The sequence below is a fragment of the Telmatherina bonti genome (genome assembly GCF_933228915.1).
Source record: "Telmatherina bonti genome assembly, chromosome: 8".
Taxonomy (NCBI): Eukaryota; Metazoa; Chordata; class Actinopteri; order Atheriniformes; family Telmatherinidae; genus Telmatherina; species Telmatherina bonti.
Genome location: NC_136626.1, coordinates 13,441,386 through 13,463,674, shown reverse-complemented (window position 1 = coordinate 13,463,674; position 22,289 = coordinate 13,441,386). Strand labels below are relative to the sequence as shown.

The 22,289-nt window shown below is 37.8% G+C and overlaps 1 protein-coding gene across 1 annotated transcript; it reads right to left on the bottom strand.

Moving 5' to 3' along the window:
* Window positions 1-1,880: 1,880 nt before the first annotated feature.
* Window positions 1,881-22,022, bottom strand: myo1f (myosin IF). Its single transcript, XM_079245291.1, has 28 exons — window positions 21,929-22,022; window positions 17,213-17,341; window positions 15,240-15,329; window positions 15,037-15,131; window positions 14,825-14,912; window positions 14,611-14,700; window positions 13,530-13,661; window positions 13,252-13,386; window positions 12,299-12,431; window positions 11,659-11,855; window positions 11,476-11,556; window positions 11,249-11,335; window positions 11,027-11,113; window positions 10,662-10,829; window positions 10,433-10,518; window positions 10,258-10,339; window positions 10,056-10,162; window positions 9,868-9,966; window positions 9,608-9,752; window positions 8,845-8,959; window positions 8,584-8,753; window positions 8,275-8,420; window positions 4,948-5,094; window positions 4,725-4,873; window positions 4,112-4,174; window positions 3,828-4,035; window positions 2,064-2,224; window positions 1,881-1,976 (listed from the first exon to the last, which is right to left on the bottom strand). Exons 1-28 carry the CDS (start codon window positions 21,929-21,931, stop codon window positions 1,900-1,902), a joined length of 3,270 nt encoding a protein of 1,089 aa, XP_079101417.1. The 5' UTR covers window positions 21,932-22,022; the 3' UTR covers window positions 1,881-1,899.
* Between the last annotated feature and the right edge of the window lie 267 nt (window positions 22,023-22,289).

Sequence of the window (22,289 nt, the reverse complement as noted above, 5' to 3'; positions counted from 1 at the left end):
TCGTTAGGAAAATCAATAACCATTTATTGGTCCGTTATGTTTCTTTAAAAAAAAAAAAAAAATAAATAAAAAAAAAAAAAGGGGGGGGGGGGGGGGGGGGGATATTACAAGAAATGGTATTTTTTTCTGCTACTTTTCGAGCATGGTGCTCTGTTTGTTTCGTACTGTACAGTCTTGTCATTACCTTTTGTATGACCATGGGAGAAATATATATATATATATATATATATATATATATATATATATATATATATATATATATATATATATATACATATATATATATATATATATATATATATATACATATATATACATATATATATATATATATATATATATATATACATATATATATATATATATACACATATATATATATATACATATATATATATATATATATACATATATATATATATATATATATATATATATATATATATAGTTTATAACAAAACTGGCTGCATCTGGATTTGTGTCAGCCACGTCATTCAGACAGAAAATAAAAATAGTGGTAGTGTAGGAGCCTACAATGCAAAACGGTTAAGAGAAACAGGTATAATCGGTTAACTGCTGTTTAATCTTCTCTGGAAAGAGGCTCAACAGGTCCATCTGCTTCCTCCGCATGAGTTTATCCTGCAAACGCAACCTGAACCGGAATGATTGGTGTGATTGTTGTTTCCTTAAAAGCTGGATGCAGGCTAAAACACAGCCGCTCTGGTAGAGATAGAATCATTAGTATAACTTCCTTTCATTTACTGTGAGGAAAAAAAAAACCCTTTAAATAAAAAAGCTGATGTTCATGACAGAGAAAGAAGAAACCCACCAAATAAAAGCTGAAATGTTAAATTAATTCACCTCTTAAGGAAATAAAACCCACAAAACTAACAATAGGTTTATGTGCAGCTACTTAAAATACTGAGTGCTATGTGATGGCTTTTTTTTTGTTTAAAAACATTTACCTGAATCATACTGGGGGTCAACTTTCTATATAAAAGCTTGTTTTAAATGAACTCTAATAGAAAAGGTAAAGTCATAACAGCCTTCTCCAATACATTTTTACTTCTCTCATCTTATTTATACTCCACATCACATTCTCACTGACAGACGAAATCTTCCATTACTGTAGAAAAATGGACCACAGTTACAAAATTAACTAAACACAATAATCAACATCCTTATGAGCTTTTGTAGGAACAAAACAAAAACAAAACTAAGGGAGAAAAAAAAAGATAAAATTTGTAAAACATTTTATTTTCATTTAGGTGAAAATGTACCTGTATGCAAATACTATTAAAATTACTCAAAATGCATAAAAATCCTGGAAGCAAGTTGGATATGTTGAATCAAGTTCGCTTGCATACAAAAATTATTCAAATTTCTATTCTTACTCTACTAGAAGTAGTTGATTTAATCAAGAACACTGAGCAGTAACAGGAGCTGGTCTTGCGTAAAGCTGAAGGCAAGTAGAAACACTGAGACAAGGGTCAATGCAGTATTTTCAGCTGTTGCTTAAACAACAGTTTCGAGTCTCTCATTGAGGAACAACACAAAGGAAGGTGATGTGGGCCCTCAGATGAAGTCATAGATCATGTTGCTGGGTCATTCACAGCAGGGTCATTTGACACCACAACAGATATGACACCTGAACACCTTTGCCTTGCGTTTTAACAATCATGACCATGATGTTAAAACACAACAGGCTCTCTCACGCTGTCTTCGTAAAAGTTTCCTGCCAGGCAACTTAGATGGGGCTCAAACATCAGCAAGGATCTCCTGTAAACTGTCCTCTTTCCCTTAGGCAGCTTTTTTTTTTAAAACAACAGAATGTGTTGCATTCATCAGTACAGATGCATTCCTCATCAAAACAAAAACAAGTCCACGTGAAGCTCCCAATCAAATCTTTTCCACATGGTTACCAGGGAAGAGGCCTTCCCTTCCTCCAATCCTACCCGTCCACCAGCCCGATGGATCTGCACAGAGAAAGACAAAACAGAGGCATTAATCACTTCAAATGACTCCTCAACATTTTAACATTTCATTCTTCTGGCTACACACACCCTCTTTGACAAGATCAAATTCATCGTTGACATCGAAGCTGATCTCATCCGTATCCTGGCCGATGTACTGATATAACGCCCGGCAGCGGGGACCCTGAGGTTGCGACGGGGGTTTAGGAGCAGGAAGAGGTCGATGGCTGATGCTCCTTTTCCTCTGCTTCCTGTGACAAAAAAGAAAAATGATTAAGGAATGAAATGAGCTGCAAATTGTAAAGAGTTGAGTCGTTTTTTTCTTCGTTTTTTTATTTTGTTTACTTTGGTGGACAAACAATGATCAATAATATGGATATAACACCCCCCTTTATGATTAAAAATTATTCTTTACATTACTTTTTCTCCATTAAAATGTCCTGTAAATTGTAAATATACCTGTTTACTAATGCTGTATTTGATTAGAAGGGAGAGAGGGAAATAAAGGACAGAATAGAAAAGAGAGTAAAGAGGAAAAAAGAGACACGAATACGCCAGATACAAAGTAACAAAATGAGCCATTCGTTCTAAACAGGAAAAACCAGATATTCAGCTGCTACACTCAAAACCAAACAGAAAATCACCTGCAGGATTTTCAGGAAAAACAAGGATGACAATCTTTGAGAGCATAAAAAAGAACTTGCATCACAACAACAAAAAGATCAGAAACAAAGAAAAAGCACAACTATAACTGTAGTCGTTGGCAACTGAACCAACAGGGCAAGACGGTGACTGGATCCGCTTGCAGGTTGGTAAATGTCAGGGCAAAATGTGAACTGTGATTATGCAAATACAGCCAGGTTACTGCTAAGATCAGAGGCAGACCATGTCACTTCCAGGAAACAGAAGACAAGCTGCCGCCCCAGAGCCTGAGTCCCAGCCTGCCCTCTACGGAAACGACATGCATTCGCTCAGAGGGCAGCAGAGGAAGGCCCCAACCAGATCATCCCACAGCAACACAGCACAGGAAGCCAGGGATAGCCAGTCCCAGCAGGTGCTGGACCCCCAGCAGCAGACAGAGCTCAGGGTCCCATGAGCCCTCGAGCAATCCACCCCCAAGCACAACATCCAAGAGAACCAGACCCCCACAGAACGCCACTCAAAGTGGGTCCGCCCCCTCACGAGCTCCTCCAATCAGCTGCACATCTGGTCATATCCTGCCACAATCACCGTCTACTTTCTGTAATTCAGTACAAGATGACAACTTTAGATGTAGTTAAAAGGTAAAAAAAGTCTAGGATTTTTTATATATATGCAGTAATTTAAAGGTAAAGTGTTCAAATAGCACTTTAAATGTAGAAAGTTCTGTACAAATGTTAATGGATGAAAAAATGAGCACTTTGCAGAACGCAGACACGGTAAGTGCAATATGTTTTAAAATAATTCAGGAAAAAACACCCTCTGCATGGACAATTACAGCAAAAAGAAAACTACATGTGCAAAGGGAACTTCCCTTCAGTAGATAAGATTTTAATATTTATGATTATTTTATGTGGGGAGTGTCCAGGTGTGTGTTTCTGTACTTTGTTCTGAAGATTTACAGCTCTCAGTCTATGAACGTTTAACACCCAAAGTTCACTTAAGGACAGACTGTAGGTTTTTCTCCTCATGTTTACTGTAAGAAATATTCTATGTCTACAATCATTTAAGTCCCACCTTTGGCACCTTTGATGCAAATAAACCCCCAAACCTAACAGATCTACAAAACTTCACTATGTTATTGTATTCATGAGCTCCAACCAGTCCGTCGTTCCTCCTGCTGTCACAGCCACAGGCTGAGCTGATCTCTCTTACCCTGACATGCCTTGATCCGGAACATTAAGGAAGTCCATGTTTCCCTGGTGGTGCTGGTTATGAGCTGGGGCTCGGGGAGCTTTCATGGAGCCCAGTTTGGGTAGGGCCATGCTGGGTGGCCTGCCATGTTTCTGCGGGGAGGAATATGTGATATCTGACTGCTGACTGGGAGGGGCCCTGGAAAACTTGGCTGCTCCATTCTGGTACGCTGAACGGAGAAAAAAGGGAGGAAAAGTAAGAACAAACTGGAGACTTCCAACTGGGATCAGTCCAGGCTGACTTACCTCTGGTAGCCATGTGGTTTCTCCCGCCACCATGGGACTGTGGAGCAGACTTCCTGGTTGGCTCTGATGAAACAAATGAATGGTTACAGTATTTGGATCAAGAAACTCATCTGTGGTTATTAGAGATGTTTGATATTGACTTTTTTTTTTTTTTTTTTTTTTTTTTACTGATATCCGATACTCTGATTTGGTCAAACTCTTATTATCCAGTATCAACCGATACCAACGTTTTTGGAGTGAGATGTGCCAAACAGACAAAAATATCTGGAAAACTATACATGACATCTGTCATATTTAGTCATTTTGAGTTTGAAGAGACTTAGCTGAAGAGTTTGATACATAATATGTGCATGTTATGTAAATGTTATGTTGTTTAAAAAGTAAAAACCAATACCGATATTTTCCAATATTGCATTTTAATGTCGATATCAGATGATAATATTGGTTTGCGGATAATATCTGGCATCTCTAGTGGTGACTTTTCTATTTGCTTTTCAAGGATGCTTGTCTTTCTGTCTTTTTACTTAAGATTAAAATACTAACTTTAAAGATTCACCTTGGTTTTGTTTCTGGGATATTTGCTTCACTATTGTTTTTTTTTTTTTTTACTTACTGGAGGACTTAGGTAGACCATCTCCTATTGTAATGGTGAGGGTCTTCCCTCCAGGTTTGAGCTGGGCGAGGTCCCCAGCACCCCTCTGGAACACCACCAACCTGGAGCTGCCTCCACCCCAGCCCTCCTTCTTCACTTTAAACTCCAGTCTGAGAGAAAGGAAAGTGTGTTCGTAGCTTGTTTGACTATTCCTGTTGTCAGTAAAGGTTTGTGTTCCTCCCACCTGTCTGAAAAGGAGATTGTCAGTTTCCTCTTGGTCACATCCTCATAGCGTTTGGCGAGCAAACTGAGGAACTCTGTCTTAAAGTTGGACTCCAAGAGACTGTCGTACTGACCCTCATGCAGGATGAAGAAGTCATCCTGCCTCGTACTGAAAGAAAAAGTTAAATAAATACCAGCACGCACACCAGTAAGCGCATGGCATTCCACTCATAGCTGACTCAATTCTTGAGAAAAGAAACAAAGTTAAAATCTTTTGTTGACAGAAGTTTAACGTTAAAATGAAAGCCAGCAGGATCAGATTCTGTCCTTTATATGCTTTGATATTTTCAATCACTTAAACAAAGAACATCTGCCTCCGTCTAAATGTACGGCTGACTGATCGCTTCATCCTGAATCTATTTAGTATAACATGTGGAACAACAACAAGCAAATTATGATGTTTTGAGTATCACTTTAAATGGTAAGCTTCAAAGCTCATCAGCTGTAAATTCACAAATTCAACGTTTACTTAAAAAATGGCCATCACACACACACACACACACACACACACACACACACACACACACACACACACACACACACACACACACACACACACAAACACACACACACACACATAAAACACCTGAAAGCACAGAGTTGCTCTCAAGACTTGTTAACTCAGTTTGCTCTATCTATTTAAAACACTGCCTCTGCAGAAAAACAAATAGTTTTTATATTTGTACGCTCCCTCCCTTCTTTTTGTGCACACATACTCATGCTGACAGGACATTTATTACATCGGTTGCTTAATTATTACCTTCGCTGACACAGAGGTCTGGTATTCAGCATTCAGGTATTTAATTGGTCTGTCTGTCTGTTTTGCAACATAACTCAAAAAATTTATGGACAGATTTGAATAAATTTTTCAGGAAATCTTGGAAATGTAATAAAGAACAAGTGATTAGATCCTGAGAGTGATCCGTACCGCCGTCTGGATTCAGGAATCTTTTAAAGAGTTCTTTACTGTAGTGCAGTGTTTCTCGATCCTGTTCCTCAGGGACTACCGCCCTGCATGTCTTAGAGGTAACCCTACTTAACACACCTGACTCAAAGGCTCGTTGGCAGACTTACAACATACTTGATAAGCGGTTTATTCAATCTGAATCAGGTGTGTTGGAGTTGGAAGGAGCTAAAACATGCAGGGCAGTGGTTTCCGAGGACCAGGATTGAGAAACGCTGCTGTAGGGAGAAGAAGGGTTCATTCATGCCATTAGAGCTACTAACTCAAAAACCAGTGCCTATATGTGGGTGACTTTGGATAAAGGTGTCTGCTAAATGACTGCAGAATATAAGAATCACAGGCAAAGATAAAATGAAAGAAAATAAATAAATAAAACAACAACCAAACAACAGGACACTGGCCTGGTGAAGGTTGATGCTCTCTGGTGGCTTTGAGTTTATTTCTGCTGAGAAACAGCATCTCATTCTTGCCTGTTTATTCCTAAGCATACATTCCTAACATACCAAGCAAAATGAACTAAATGACAAAGTATCGTGCGTCTTGAACCCATGTCATACGATGCGATACAATATGATGCAATGCAACATCATACGACACATAAGTGTGTTCGTTACATTTTGTTGCTGCTGTTGCTGGTGAGATTAGACTTAAAGTTTTACCTTTATATTGTCCAGACCTTCAAAATGTCTTTGACTGAGCTTATATATCCAAAAAAAGGGAATAATTTATTCACTCATTCAGTTCTGATGAAGAATTTATCCAGTTCAGGGTCATGGGCAGTCTATCCCAGCTGAAGTTTAATATACTAATATACTATACTATATGCCTATCGGGGTGTGTGTGTGTGTGTGTGTGTGTGTGTGAATGGGTGACAATGACATGTAAAAATACAAGTAATTTTTTTTATCAGGTTAAAAGCCATAAAGTGTTTTTAGGTCATCAAAAAATCTGTTCAAGCCGTTTCCAGTAACAGCAGAAGCAGTAGAGCAGAAGTACAATGTTCTTCTGTCTGTAGACTGGATTGTGAATCATCAGTCAATTACACTTCCAGTTCTGATTATGACTTTTTTTTCAGTGTAGACAGCCGTGTATGTGTGTGTGTGTGTGTGTGTGTGTGTGTGTGTGTGTGTGTGTGTGCGTGTGTGGAGGCGGGGGGAGTTTGAAACCAAAGTTTAACCTTCAACCTGTTTCACCTATATGGAGTTAGCAGAAAACAAGCTTTACTATCTTTTCTTGTGACAAAAATGTTATCTGAAGATCATGCAATAATTTTCAAATGATCTCAGATAATCACGTTCAAAAAGTCTTTCAAGCGACAAACCTCTCACTGTGATGACTGTAAGTATTGAGTTTTTGCAATAACAGATAAAAATGTGCTTGTAAAATGAACAACTTTTTCAATTTGTACTCGAAAATGTGTTTATTATAAATGACAGAAAACCAGATCACATTAATCAGCTGCATTTCATGTTGTCATCACTCTCACAGAAGTAGGTTCAATGTGATCATAAACATAATTCCAGACTGAGAAATAATCTCAAATTTCTTTTATCCAAAGTTTGTCAATGTGTTCAATCAGCTTTCTCAGTTGCAGATCCTCGACTGTGGAACAGCCTCAAGCCTGAAGCTAAAGCAGTTTAAGTGCAGCTTAAAAGCCCATTACTTCTCCCTGGCATTTAAAACTTAGATAAACAGGATATATTGGCTACTTTTATTTTATTTTTGTATTTTATTTAAATGTCTACTGACTTCATTTTTTCTCTTACTTGGGTTTTATTGTTGTTTTTACCTGTTTTACTGTTTTTTACCTCGTTGTCCTCGTAGTATGTTATTTTAAACCAAAGATAGTTTTATTGATAGCATTAGTATACATACTTTTAATTTGATTTTAATTTTGTTCAGCACTTTGGTCAATGTGCTATATAAATAAAATATGAATTGAACTGAATTGATCAGGGAACTGATAAGTGGAAAAAATATTTTTATTGTCCATCTATTAATTTATTTATATTGGGGAAATTAATTTCAATCCCAACCCTACCTTTCATAACTTGGATATTAATCATGGCTTTAAAAATCTAGTTATTTGTGCATTTTACACAGTTCCTGAGAAGATCACTTTATTAGATGGTGTGACATTTAAAAGAAGAACCAAGCTGGTGAATGCTCGGCACTGCCCAATGTGGCCTCAGCTAAATTTACTCCTGCAGCTGCAGACGCTGTTCACACTTTGGTTAATGAAACTGCAGAGCGCTCACTCTGTATTTATCATCACTTTAACCACAAATGCTCCAATTTGTATGCTCTTGTAAATAAGAGATCTACCTGAGAGAGACGCCGTTGATGCTTCCAAACTCCAGCTTTCGTTTCAGCACCTCTTTGATTTGCCCTTTCTCTGGTCCTTTCTTCACCTTCTCCCGACCAATCAGATAGATGCCCTTAGGCGTCAAGATCAAGTCTCTTTTGATAGACTATGAGGGGAAAAAAAAAAGAAGTGAAAATTCAAAGAAAGGGGAAGAAGCCATGGTAATGGGTATTCATGTTTTAATCTCAGCTTTTGAAGGATTTTTCTGAAGAATTAGTCATCTTGACTGTCTGTAATCAATAACAGCCTTTCAAGTCAAAGCTTCTCACCTTGAACCTGCGGTCAAACTTGTTCACCGAATCGGCAAAGTCGACACGCTCCCTCTTGGCCAGGAACTGTCGCAGCTCAGGTCTCTGCTCCAGTCCGAGGTAGTCTCCAACAAAGTTCCTGTTGATGCTGTTCTTCCTCCGGTCTTTGGAGTTGTACAGGATGTCTGAGGCTGAGTGGCAAGATGAAGGACAAACACTTCAGCGCAGAACTCAGGAGTGTGAGGAATACAGAGGACTTTTTCTTTTTTTTTTACTGCTTACCTTCTTCTCTCATCTGTTCATACTTCTTCCTGGCAATGTATCTTCTCCAGGACTTCTGTATGATCCTGGCAAAGGTGTCAAACTTCCTCTCCCTCATCTCTTCCAGCAGAAACAGCTGAACAGAATATAGCAGGTGGTAAAAAAAAAAACTGTTTAAAGGTGGAGTATGTAAGATTTTCAATATTTTCAAAATTAATTAATTAATAAAATAACTACAATCATAATTAGATTTTTTGAACATGTAGGTTCCAGTGTGTTCATATTTGATGCGTTATTAAATTACAATTTTAATTAATGACAAATGACAAAAAGCACTTTTTTTTTTTACTGGTAAGCAAACATTTAAGGGTCTTTGTCATTTATTAAACTTGTAATTTAATAACACATCAAATATGGACAGACTGGAAACTACATGTTTAAAAAAACTATCTAATTATGATTGTAGTTATTTTTTAGTTTATTTATTTTTTAAATATTGTAAATCTTACATACTCCACCTTTAAACATCTAATATTTTAATGGTTTTTAATAGTTTTTTTTTTATCTGTTTGTTGTTTTTGAGTTCATTATGTGGTAGCAGATAATCCCCATAACAAAAGTAAACAGAGCAGAAAATTGCATTATAGTTTTATTACAATGTACCACTTATTTTAAAAAAGCTTTTTAAATGTCTTATATGCAACATAAGTTGGTTTGTGCGAAAGAAAATACCACCTATAGGGTGAAATATATGATGATAATACACATATTTGGATCTTTGTACCGATTCTGGGTTCTTAACGAAGATTTTGGTGTGTCCCATCTGGTATTGGTCATTATCCATGTTGACAGACCGGAGGAGATGAAGGACCCCCTGCTGCTCTGGTCCCCTCCAACACGGCCATGTTTCAGCTGTTAAAATGGCATACCTGTATTCAACAGCGAACACACGAAAGCACACCAAACCCCAGAAACAGATGAGTTCTTGACTTATTTTGTTCTTCCATGGCACATAAACATCATTCATAAAGCTGTCAAACTCACCTCAACAGAAACTTATTGAAGACCCTGCGGTATGCAAAGCCAGCTCTCCGTACACGTATGTTTTCCCGCAGCCCGAGGTATTCAACTTGATGCTTGACCCTAGAAGCAGATGGGAAACCTGCATTAATCAAGAGGGATTTACTGGTTTGTGTTTTACTGCTTGCATGTGTGGCAGCGAGCATACAGACCTGCTCTCCTCCCAGTCTTTTGGCCTTTTTGTCTCATTGGGTTTGATGCAGCGGATATAATGAGGCGTGCACTTCATCAGAGTGTTCACCAGCTCATTGGCTTGTCTCTGTTGGTAAAATCACTGTTCTGTTACAACACAAAGCAGCCATCTTTCTTCCAGTATAAGTCAGTAGGGTCAAACAGAGGAAAAAATACTTTTACCTTGATCTTTGAGCTGGCTGTGGTTGGCCGGCCTTTCTTGTCTGTGTTGAGGTTTTCAGGGAACAAACTACGAATGAAGTTACTAAAAACACATTTATTTTAGTGAGTTTTTATTTTTATTTTACAAACTTAAAATGCCATAAGTTAAGGCCTTTGTTCAGTGAAGGAGACTTACTATTCGCTGCTTTGCATGAGCTCAATGAGATCAGGAAAGAGGACGTCCCGATTTCTCTCACAGAAGCCGTTGATATCATACGATACCTGAAGTTGGATTTTATACGTGTCATGCAAGATTAATCAACAACTTTATGTAAGTGGCATCGCAAACATTTCTTCAAGGTTACAAATACATCATGAAAATATAATATTTCTGCTGTATCCTGGAGTTGGTTTCAGGTTCCTACCTTCCCGGCATAGTGATGCACCACAAAGCCGGAGTTCCAGCTGTTGAAGTGCTCGTGTGTTCCTACTGCAGCCTGCAGTTTCTGCAGCAGAGTGCCGTCTGCACCTTCTCCTTTGGCATGCATGGTGGCACACACATCATCCAGCACACTCATAATACCAGGAGGGCTCTGCGTTTAAAAGATGGATGTTTGAATACTTTAATGGAGAACATTACAACTTGTACTTCTTATTCAAAACTGTTTTGGTGTAATAGTAAATCCCACAAATAAAACTCTGACAAGGTTAGTCATGAGATAATGAGTGTAAAGAAGGAAGATCCCTTTGTAATGTAATCATTTATAAAGGGGAGCTGGTATGTGCTTACCAATTTATTTTCAATAAGATCGCACACAATCTTGTTGTTGAAGTACTCAATGGGTGTCCACTTAATGCCCTCCTGAACATACTCATCCTGAGAGAAAATACGAGGAGAATAGAAATAGGTTTCAAGGGAATGTACTCAGATCATATTCAGATTAAAGAGAAGACAAAAGATTAGAGATTCAAGAGATGCTCAGATACAATAAAAAAAAAACTCTGTATTTACCTGCTCAGCCTTCAAAGTGAGTTCAATAAAGATCTGCTGCAGTTTCTCATTGACAAAGTTTATACAAAACTGCTCAAATCCATTTTTCTGGAAGAAAATACAACACAGTGAATATTAGATGACCATCAGATAAACCCTGCTGTCCCGTATTATCTGTAAAATGATAATTTCATGTTTTATTATCAGCCCATAAATGTTTCGTATCTGTGAGCTACAAGAGCACTAACCTGAAATATTTCAAAGCCATAAATGTCAAGAACCCCGATGCTGAATTCCTCATATGGTTTTTGAATGGCTTTATTGATGGCCTGAAGCAGACATATAAAACAAATGTCTGCTGAACTGAACTAGAAGATTAATTCTATTTAGTCTGTTTTTGCTGAAAATGCATAATAAAAAAAATAAACAACCTCCACTAGGAAGTCAAAGAGGCGTGCATAAAGAGCTTTGGCCAGAGCGTCACGGGTGTAGGTGGCCTGCTCCTGATTCAGAGTCACATTGATGGACTCAGACTTCCCTCCCCACTTTGAATCCATCTTCCGGCTGGTCAGCTTGTCCTGCAGCCGGTTTGGGTCGATACCCAGCAGGTAGGCGGGGAAAGCGAGCACTGGTGCAGACAAAAGTGAAGCATAAATTAGCATGATCCTATTAGCTGGAGGTAAATAAAATAAGATTGTAATAAAGATTCTGATGTGTTTTGCTTCATGACTGCGGATACATACTGCATGGACATAAATCATAACTTTCCACTGTGAAAACACACACAGACAGGTGCAGGGTGGCGAATGTGATACCATGAATATAAACACATTGTTTGTTGAGCAGGGAATCCCTTGGCAGCCAACAAGAGAAGATGAACAAGCAGTTCTTATTAATTAGCTGAAAGCGAGCCTGGGGGTTGCTTTTGTGCTGCTGAGGTTTTAATTTGCCTCATAAACTCAAGGGTGAATGGAAATATATGTACACATGCATGGTGGAGTGAATCATTATGTGGTTGCATATATTGTGTGACACAAAAGGTGTGTCAGTGAGTTTGCGTGCTTCACTCACAGTCTGTGCTCTCCACCTGCCCGTAGTTGCCTGCCTCTATGAAACTAATGTTTCCCAGGTGAAGAATGCCTGCAATGATCTGCAGCACCTGAGTCTGGATGTCACCTGGGATCCCGATCACCTGCATGGCCTCCTGGAAACCACAGCATAAAAACAGAGACTGTGGAGAAAAAAACTGCACAGATAGAGAAGTGCTGACTGTGTGTGTGTGTGTGTGTGTGTGTGTGTGTGTGTGTGTGTGTGTGTGTGTGTGTGTGTGTGTGTGTGTGGCTTGTAGATCAAAGTGAGATCTGAGTGATAAGACAAGGAAATTGTGATATACGTAGAGTGCATTTATTGACCATAAATAAATGGTAAATTTATGCTCCTCTAATCACAGGAAGCCTGATTGTCATATTTTTCTCAACTTCTCCATCCTTTTCTCTCCTCCTCATCCTTTTTCTGCCTCTCTCTCATCCATTCATCTTCTCTCTTCCTCTCCAACCACCCTTCTAGGATCATCTCTCTACATGCTCTCCCTTGCCTCCTCCTGCTCCCTGTTTTTCAGATCAGGGGTATGTTGTCAGCTCTGATCATGGACCTTCTGAGGAAGAGCCTACAAGTGACTGTGAAAGCTTTGACGCTGAATAAAATACACTTGGACCAGCAAAAGCTATTTGCCATTCATTTCTTAAAATGTAATTAAGCTGTGAAAGAGTTCTGAGGTGTTGCTATGTTTAGGATTCAATCGATCAAAATTAGAGGAATAATATCAGATGACTTCTGAATAAGTTTGTGTTTCCATTAACCTCACTTCAATCTCTTGTTTTACATCCTCCAAGAACTCCATGAGAGGCTACATTAGTTGACAATTAAAGGTTATCAATTAGACTTGAACTTGTTGCCTATGAGACCCATTAGCATGTTATAATAGCCACATATTACTACTGTTGTATGGTTTCCATAGTAAATACCATAGTCTCCTGGAAGTCTTTGTTGTCATTGGTCCCATCCACCTTGTAGGTTCCTGACTGGTTGAGGTAGTAGTAGTACTCAGGGGTCATGATGCCCAGGCCCTCTTTCTGCTGAGTGTTGGTACCCTCTATCAGCTGAAAGGCAATCGTGCAGGTAAGGAAGAAGTCACATGGTTTGGATCTTTTCTGAATGTGGCATTTTTCTAATTTAAGATTGCACTTAATGTGTTTTGATGAACTTTGACATGGCTTTGTGTCTGTGCTTATCAAGCTCTGACCTGATAGTAAATGTGGAAGTTCCTCTCGCTCTCATTCTGGCTCACCACCCTCGACTTCTCCAGCAGGAAGTTTGAAATTTTGCCTCCGTCTGGTTCTCCTCCTCTGCTGAATTGAATCTCAAAGTACTTCCCCTGGAGGTTGCAAAAAGAAAAACAAAAAACAAAGCCAATAATCATGGTTTGGGTGTTTGATCAGATAAATCTGTGAAATCTGGTCAGCAGATCAGATGCAAAACAAAAGACAAATTTGAAAAAATCCCCCTTTTTGAGCACTCAAGCAGTGCAGCATCCACGTTTGCTTTGTCTGAATGAGCAAAAATACAGTGAGCGTGCATCAAACTGCAACAGTCCTTAAACAAGTCCTCAGATGCTTCAAAGTTAACAGGAAATTTCATAAAGTGATGCTTTGTAATGCACATGCGCACACTGATGTGGTTTAAGTGTGAAATTCTTGCTGATGAGAAACCAGTGGGGTGATAGGAACTTTTTTTTTTTTTTTTAACCATCAAATATGCATAACAGCTCCAACAACCTTTTACTGCTGCATTATATCAGTGTAACTAATCAGTAAATGAGTATTTTGAGCAGAGCTGAGTATTTCATATACACATAAAAACTCATTTAGGATCTTTATGGCTCGGCCTAATAGATTTAAATAGTCAACATACTATTAGCTGAATAAAACTATATAATAATCTAAATATTACTGTTTACAATGTTTAATATTGTGGTTTAATCAGTTCATGTTTGTGCATTTGTTACAAAACTGATGTTGACTGCAGGATCGCTGGTTTTGCAGCAGCTTGTTTTTACAGCAAAAGTCATTTCAAGCTATTTGGAGGGTTTTTGACTGTCTGTGCCAAATGTCAAATGAGCTGGAGAAAAAGGTAAAAGATGAGACAAGATGGGATTTACCCTTTTTTAAATGTCATCGTAATTAATCCTGTTACCATTTCTGAAGTTGTGCGTGCTTAGCAGTATGGAAAAAAATGTAAATCTACTCATTTAAAATGATGAACAAAAAAAACATGCTTCATCAAATGAAATCCACAATTAGTGTTTAAGTAAAACTGCTACTCACAAAACGACTAGAGTTGTTGTTGCGGACTGTCTTTGCATTACCAAACGCTTCCAACAGTGGATTTGACTGCAGGATGATGTCCTTTACATGCTGTAACAGACAATGACAGAGTTGGAAACACAGAATACCCCACACACTATGCTGCATGAAGATTACAGGCATTTTGAGTCATTTTGGATAGAAAAGGTGGCAGGTTGTCTTCTGCTGTCTCTACCTGCACTTTTGATCCACCTCCAGACACTTTGGAGATGTAACCCATGATGTATTTAGCAGCCACTGTCTTTCCGGCACCACTTTCACCACTAACATCACAGCATGTTACACATCAGACAAGACAAACACAAACACAATGCATTAATGTGACAAAAGGGGATTAAATTATCAAAACAGATATAGTGGGTTTAAAAAACAGACAGTCCTGATCACCTAATAATAACACACTGATTTTCTCCTTCGATCATCATGTTTCTGTACATGTTATCGGTTAAGGCGTAGATGTGTGGTGGATTCTCATACTGGGCCTGCAGGAAGAAACCGATCAGTTAATAATGATGAGGACTGTAGTTGCAGGAAGAGCCACTGCCACAAATGCCACATGTTTGCAGAAGCTGGTATGAAGAATTACTCACAGCTCCTTGGTAGAGCTCAATCTCCCTGTCGGTGAAATACGGCATCTGTTTGAATGGATTCACTGATATCAACACTGGGCCAATGTACGTCTGAGGTGATAAGTTCAGGAAAGTTTGTGAATATCGTCTCTGATTTATAGACTGAAGCCCGAGTTGTGTTGGAATTTGTAGTTTTAAGTATTTTAAGTAAGATGAAGCAGGTTTATGAAAAACTTGCAGGTATAGTTACAAGAAAAGAATCAGATATTTGGGAATTTGATTGCAATGATTATGTTCCTAAAGCAAAATTAAATGTGCCCCCACCCCACTCACTCATGAATCAGCGTGACAGTGGGAAAAGTGAGCCACTTATATCTGGATTTTATGTGAATGCTGCAGCTGCTATGTTCTGGTTCAGCCAGATAGAGAGAGGATTATCCTAATTGATGTTCAAAGACATTAAGTGACCCGGAAACAGCTAAATAAGGAGAAACTCAAGCAGTGAGTGGGTGTAAATTCACCAACACACAATTCCGGTGGGTCACATGTACACTTATATATGTTCTTTTTGTTCAGTACAAAGTTATGTGTTGTCTACTTTTTACTCAGATTTCCATCTGTTGTAACATAAACCAAAATCTCTCTTTTTTTTTTTTAATGATCGGTTTAATTTCTTTTGCTGCCTGAGGAGTACTGCCATCCACACTTCTTCTGGGACATCTCAAAGGAGCTTTTGTATCATTTCATCAATAATCATCAAGAACTAAATAAATCAGCCAAATTGCTGTTTATGATTATTTTTTAAAAATAATATTGCCAAAAAAGGGGGTCTGATAATGTCTTTTTGATCAAATTTCTCCCTTAAAGATATCCCAAATCCAACTGCATTTCCTGTTATTGAACATATTTAATTATTTTTTTCTAATATCTGCACTGGACAAAATGACTGTCACTTAAAGATTAACATATTGTGACACAGTTCACACAAAACTCCTTGTTAAAAATAATTTACAAGTAATTTAAACGTTTCACCCTACAAAACCACACCAACTTGCCAATTTGGTGGTCGTGGAAATACTGAAGCTGCATGACCTCAGAGTTTGATTTTATTTTAGATGTATTTTACTGTTTTGACTCTCGCAGAAGTTAAAGACAGAACATACTTCCTGATTTCTCTTAAAGAGGTCCTGAAAAATGACTGCAAGGTCTGATATCTTTTGATTGTCAACTGATGTTGATTAAATGATTACCTGTCGTCTAAATACTGAATTCCCTCTTCCACATGTCATTCAGCTCTGCGGAGGCCTGTCAACGAACCTTTCATTTGATTCAGTCAGAGATGGTTGCATCTAAAAGTTGCAGGATACTAGATCTCAGCCAGACTTCAGCACCCAGATCTAAATGATCCATTAATGACAGTATGAATCAGAGGTAAAGACCTTGTTATGATTTATATTAGAAGCACTTTTGTGTGAGGTGATGTCAGCTGTTCTTGCATGCAAATTAAATGTGATTTTTTTTTTCATTATTTTTTGCGTTCTAGAGATAATTAAAGCTGTGCTTTGAGAAGAAGGAAGTGAGCTGTTGAGTCATGCAGTTAATGCAAAGGGGAAGAGTGAATGTCTTGCTTTTATGCCCATATATGTTTATTTGTTTGATGCATATTCATGTGTTTCAGAAAGCAAATCTCCAAGTTTGTTGGGTGACATGAGCACAGAGTTTGTGTTGCAGATGCTAAACGTGTGTGATTCATGATGGGATATTAATACCCCACAACATACTCTTTTAAAAAAAAATCTATTTATGGTGGTCTTATAGCTCATCCTCCTTACCCACAAATTCCATAACTGTGCTAATTAAGAGCTAAACAAGATGTTTTCTTAGACACACCTGTAGCTTCAGCTGTCAGTAATCTTCCTATGGCCCATTTAAACGCGCCAAGATTGTGTTACTTACATTACAGACAGTAAAATATCTAACAGTTTGTAGGATACAAAGATGTAATCGTCCATGTATCTCTTCTTCAGATTATCCACGATAGCATCCTCGTTGATCTTGGACAGCAGGACCATGTCATCCACTCCGCTTTGCTTCACATTTTGACTCTGCCAGTGGTACTTTGCCTAAAACAGAGAGCAGAGAAAGAAATAGAAAACTCTACATGGGATTGAGAGTCCTTTGTGGTTTTCTTTGAGAACTTCCAAAACTCAGATCGGCTGAAGCTGACAGAACAACAGGATTGGTTGCTGTAGCAGCATCTACTGCACATGTGAACACGTGCAAATTTCCAAGACATTGTGGTGTTACGATGAAGGTGCAGAAGAATGTTTTCTGCAGCCGTTTGTCTTGTTGAGAGGACAACATGATACTAACCTGTTACTGTTAACTGGTAAGTAAGCTGTGGTGCTTTATGTCTTACTCTCATTTACTCTTTTCTGACTTGTCCATTTTGTACACGAGTATTGTTAGAAGTCCATATGTAGGAAGGTACAGATGATGGTACGAAGATGTATGTAATCATGAGTATATGTATATGTATGTGTGGGCATACATGGATGTGTGTATGTTCATGCATATAAGTATGTATATGTTTGTATAGGTATATATGTAGGTATGTGTATATTGGTGTATGTGTGTGTATATAGCCTGCAGTATGATTTGTAGAAGTATCAGTGACCTGTCTGAAGGAAATAAATGAAACTGACAGAAAAAAAGCATGAATTTCTTGGATGATATTGAGTGGGATGAAGATCATATGCTGTTATTTTGCACGACATCAACACATACGCCATCTTACTTCTGTTTATGACCATGTTATAGTTTTGCAACTGCATCTTCGTGACTATTTCACATGATGCAGAATGTAAGTATTGCAAAAAAAAAAAAAAAAAGACGCGCATGTTGCACGTGTACTTTAGAAGTTTCCTCACATGCTCACATGCAATGAGAAATTCCTGATTAGAAATCATGAAAATACAAATTTCTGATTATAAGTCGTGGAAACGCAGACATAGATATGTGACGATTCTGGATCCCAGCAGGAGGTGTGACTACAGTTTCTAAGTTTTTACTGTGAAACTTGCTGCTAATGTCTTCTAAATGTTCCCAAGTAGGACTGCATTGGCAAAGCTTCCCTGTGTTGAACTGATAGATGTATAATAGTGATTAAAGCTCTGTGTTTATATAAAAATGTTCAACTTAAACAATAAAGAAGCACAAATAAATATTGGAAGAGAGAATGAAGAAGAGAACGGGTAGAGAAAAAATAAAAGATATAAAAACACAAGAAAAGAAACAATAAGCGTACTAAAACTATTCTCAGATGGCATTAGTGTTACATAAATATCATTATGAAGTGGATTAATAACTAAGTTATGTTTTGACATTTGGCTTTTTTTCTTTTGAGAGCATAACATAATGTGGTTATCACTACAGGAAATTGAGACTGGTTGCCAAGCAACTGGTCACAGATGAGGTTAGCTCATTTTCTAACTTGGACTTTGTAGAGAAGTGTTTTTCAGTGCTCTTCCAACCCACTAAACAATTGATTCTACAGTAAACACTCATAGTTTGAATGGTGGGTGTTGAGGTGACTTTTTGTAATTACGAAGGTTTTCTCGTAACGCAGCTTCGCTGCAGCTGAAACCAGAGAAACCTTTGCTTTTGCTTCCAAAAGATGCTCATCTGTTTGATGTGTGAAGCCTGACAGGATTTGTCACTGGCAAAGTGGTTGAGCTGTGGTTTATTTCTTTAAGGTATATTGTGCCTCACAGTGACTCAACGTACACCTCACAAACTTTCTTAAAAAGTTTAAAAAAACAAAACGTGGATTAAATGCATTTTAGCATCAGTGTCTGCTGATGTAGCCACTTAACAGAACAAATGAGTCACAACAGTATCCTAAATTCAGCATTAATTTTTATTTTTACTCATGACATTGTCACCCATTTTTGTTTTGCCAAAGAAAGCGGTCAGAATAATAAATCATGCAGATTATGTTGCTCCAACCAACTCACTGTTCATTGACCTAAAAATGTTAAAATGTTGTGATTTAGTCGATCTTTGCACAGCTGTAGTTAAGCACAAGGTTCATAACAATGAGCTCCCGGACTATTCAACGAAGGTTTAAATCCAGTAAGACCTGCTGTAATTCAAGAGGAATTCATGTTGATAAAAAATATACAGTTAAAAAAGACACTGAAAGCAGAACGATCTCAGCCAGAGGCGTAGATGTGTGGAAATATAAAACACTCATCAGCTACACGATCTTAGATCATTACAATATACAACTTGTATTTTTATTTGCTTTGTCTTATTTCTTAAAACAGAATTAAGTCAATTGAGTGGAAACAACAAAAGTAATGTGTGTATGACTGTCGAGAATTTATTTTTTAAAGAATTACTTAGAAACTATCTTTGTTCTCCACAAAATAGCTGTAAGCTTGCTGCTTTAAGTTGTACCTTAATGGTAATAGGATTTGGTTTTCATAAGGGTTTCACTTCAGCCAAAACCCATTTCAGTTATTGTTTTATGTTTGTATTTATGTTGCCATATGTTTGTGTTTTATGTTATGATATTGCATGACTGACTGAAATAAACTCAACTCAGCTCAGCTCAACTCAACTCAACCCAACATTTGTTGCTGTTTTATTGTAATTTCTTCATTGTTTATGGAAAATATCAGAGAAATTTTTGCACATGGTGTGTTTCAATCCATAGATATTTTTATCTTAGTATTTCCAAAGAATAAAGATGAATCACACAACCTTTTAAAGAAACGAGAGTGAAGAGATGGAGGACAAAGCCAGGTATGGGCAGTATATGTGCACTCAGTTTTTGTTGTTAAATTTAAATATCCTCAAGGGGAGTTTTAGACAGAACTCACAAGTACAAATATAAATGTCTGAATACAAACACATAAACAGATATAGCTTAATTTATTTATTTATTTATATGAAGTAACACAGTTTTCATTTTATGGGGGCTTTATTTGAAATAAAGCTTTTTCACTGAGCTGAAAGATTCATTATTATGTTTTTATTTCATTACAACTATGTGAGTTATTGAAGTTGATGCAACTCAAAACACAATGGATGGATTTTAGTTTATCCATTTAGTTATGTCATTATTTGGTTTTGCTGAAACAGGAAGTTGAATTCGAACATGTCTGACTTCTAGATTGGTTTTATTGGTCCGACCCAGCTGGTAAAATGCCAGTTGTATGCTCGACTGCATCTGAATCATTGTGCACATCAGATCTTCTTTCATGATTTGTTCGAAAGCACAGCTTGACCTGATTGTTGAACCCGCCGGTGTCTTCAGTTACTAGGTTAGGTATACTGTCAGCAGAAACAACAATGTGAATGCGACTGGGTGTTGATCAGTTAACTAGTTCTCATCAGCAGCTGGAAAGTGATGTTTAAATCTCCTTTGAACCAATTTAGACGGGACAAACTCTTCTACTGGAGAGCTGAAAGAAACCCACACAGCTGAGATCAGATTTCACTGACAAACACTGAATTCTTGACCCACTGATCATTAACCAGAGAAAATTTGGTGGGGAGATAAAATGCAAAAATCCAATACCCTGACAACCACAACAAGCTAATCACCTTTTGCAGTGTTGTTTGGGCAGAAGTCTCAATAGCTGAGATCTAAAAATCTTGCTGCAACAAACCGGAACTTTCTGAAAAGTTTAGCAAAAAAAACATGAATCACCCTGCAAGACTTGTCACCCTCCTCGGCCCCTACTTGTTTCTAACTTTGTCCTTCCTCCTTCATTAGGGTGTCAGTCATTTTTAAAAGGACAAATATGCCACAAAAGTGAGCATTAGCCTGTGTAGACCTTTCACCACATCATTAAAACCTCTGGTATTTATTCATGTGCTCATTCTGAATCACTTCCCAGCTGGAAATAACCAGGTGACTGGTGGCAAAATGAAACTACAGCAATATTGGATGTATGAGGATCATATTCAGCATGAGGAGGAAGTGTTATGACCGAAACTAAAGGCCTCTCCTGAAGTCCGCTTCCTCCTCTAGCATCATCTCTGCCTCTTGTGAAACCCTCTAAACTTTGTACATGCTACTGGTTCTCTTCCTGCAGCTGCCTGAGGTTTTCTTTGTTAGACCCCTGAGAACATGAAACAATGTGAGATGCACACAAGCTTGATTTTTTTCCCCTATTAAAATATAACATTTTCTTTCTGCTTATTTCACACCTCATGTCTATATGTTCTTCTTTGTATTCTTTCATGATGTATTTTCTGACTGTTTGTCAAATATATTTCCTCAGTGTAACCTCAAATCAAAGTTTTATAGTAAACTATTAAATATACAGTAGAAGTCAAAAGTTTGGACACACTTTCTCATTCAATCCAATGGTTAGTTGTGCTTAACTTATGAGTGCTAGTGTTCAGCTGCTTTGAATCGGCTTCAGTGGGAGGTTTGTTCTTAAAAAGAGGAAACTCATTCTGCTGCTTCTGCTAAGAAACTGAATTTCCTTTCAGGGACATGCTATCAAATCCTCCATCATGTAAATCTAGACTTTTAAGAACCCAGCTGCCTCCTTTTAAAAGATAAACTTTTAGAAGCCTTTGAAACATTAAAAAAAAAAAAAAAAAAAAAAAAAAAAAGCTAAAACTAAATTTTACCTCCAAAGCATCAACCTTTGAGACATTTCAAGCAGAATGAAAGGGAGCTACTTTACCATTGTTCCTGTGAGCCTCCCCTCTTCAGATGCACACTAATCACAGTGTGTCTTTGCGTCTGTGCTGGTAAAATCCACAATTTGTCTTCTTCACACTGCAGCCATCACACAGGGGGACTGTCAAAACCAACAGCAGTCAGTAACCTACAAGACATCAAGCTCAACGTTCAAACTTTACTTCCTCATACTCCCACAGACAGTGTGTGAAACAAGAACTCAGCTCGGGCTGTGATGCACATACTCACCACGCAAAGCTGAACAACTTCTGTATTTTCCCCGTGCTCAGAGGCATCAGGTAGAGCACAGGATTAAGTAATGACCAATGACAGTGTTTGTTAAATGCAGGTATCTAAGTTTTTAC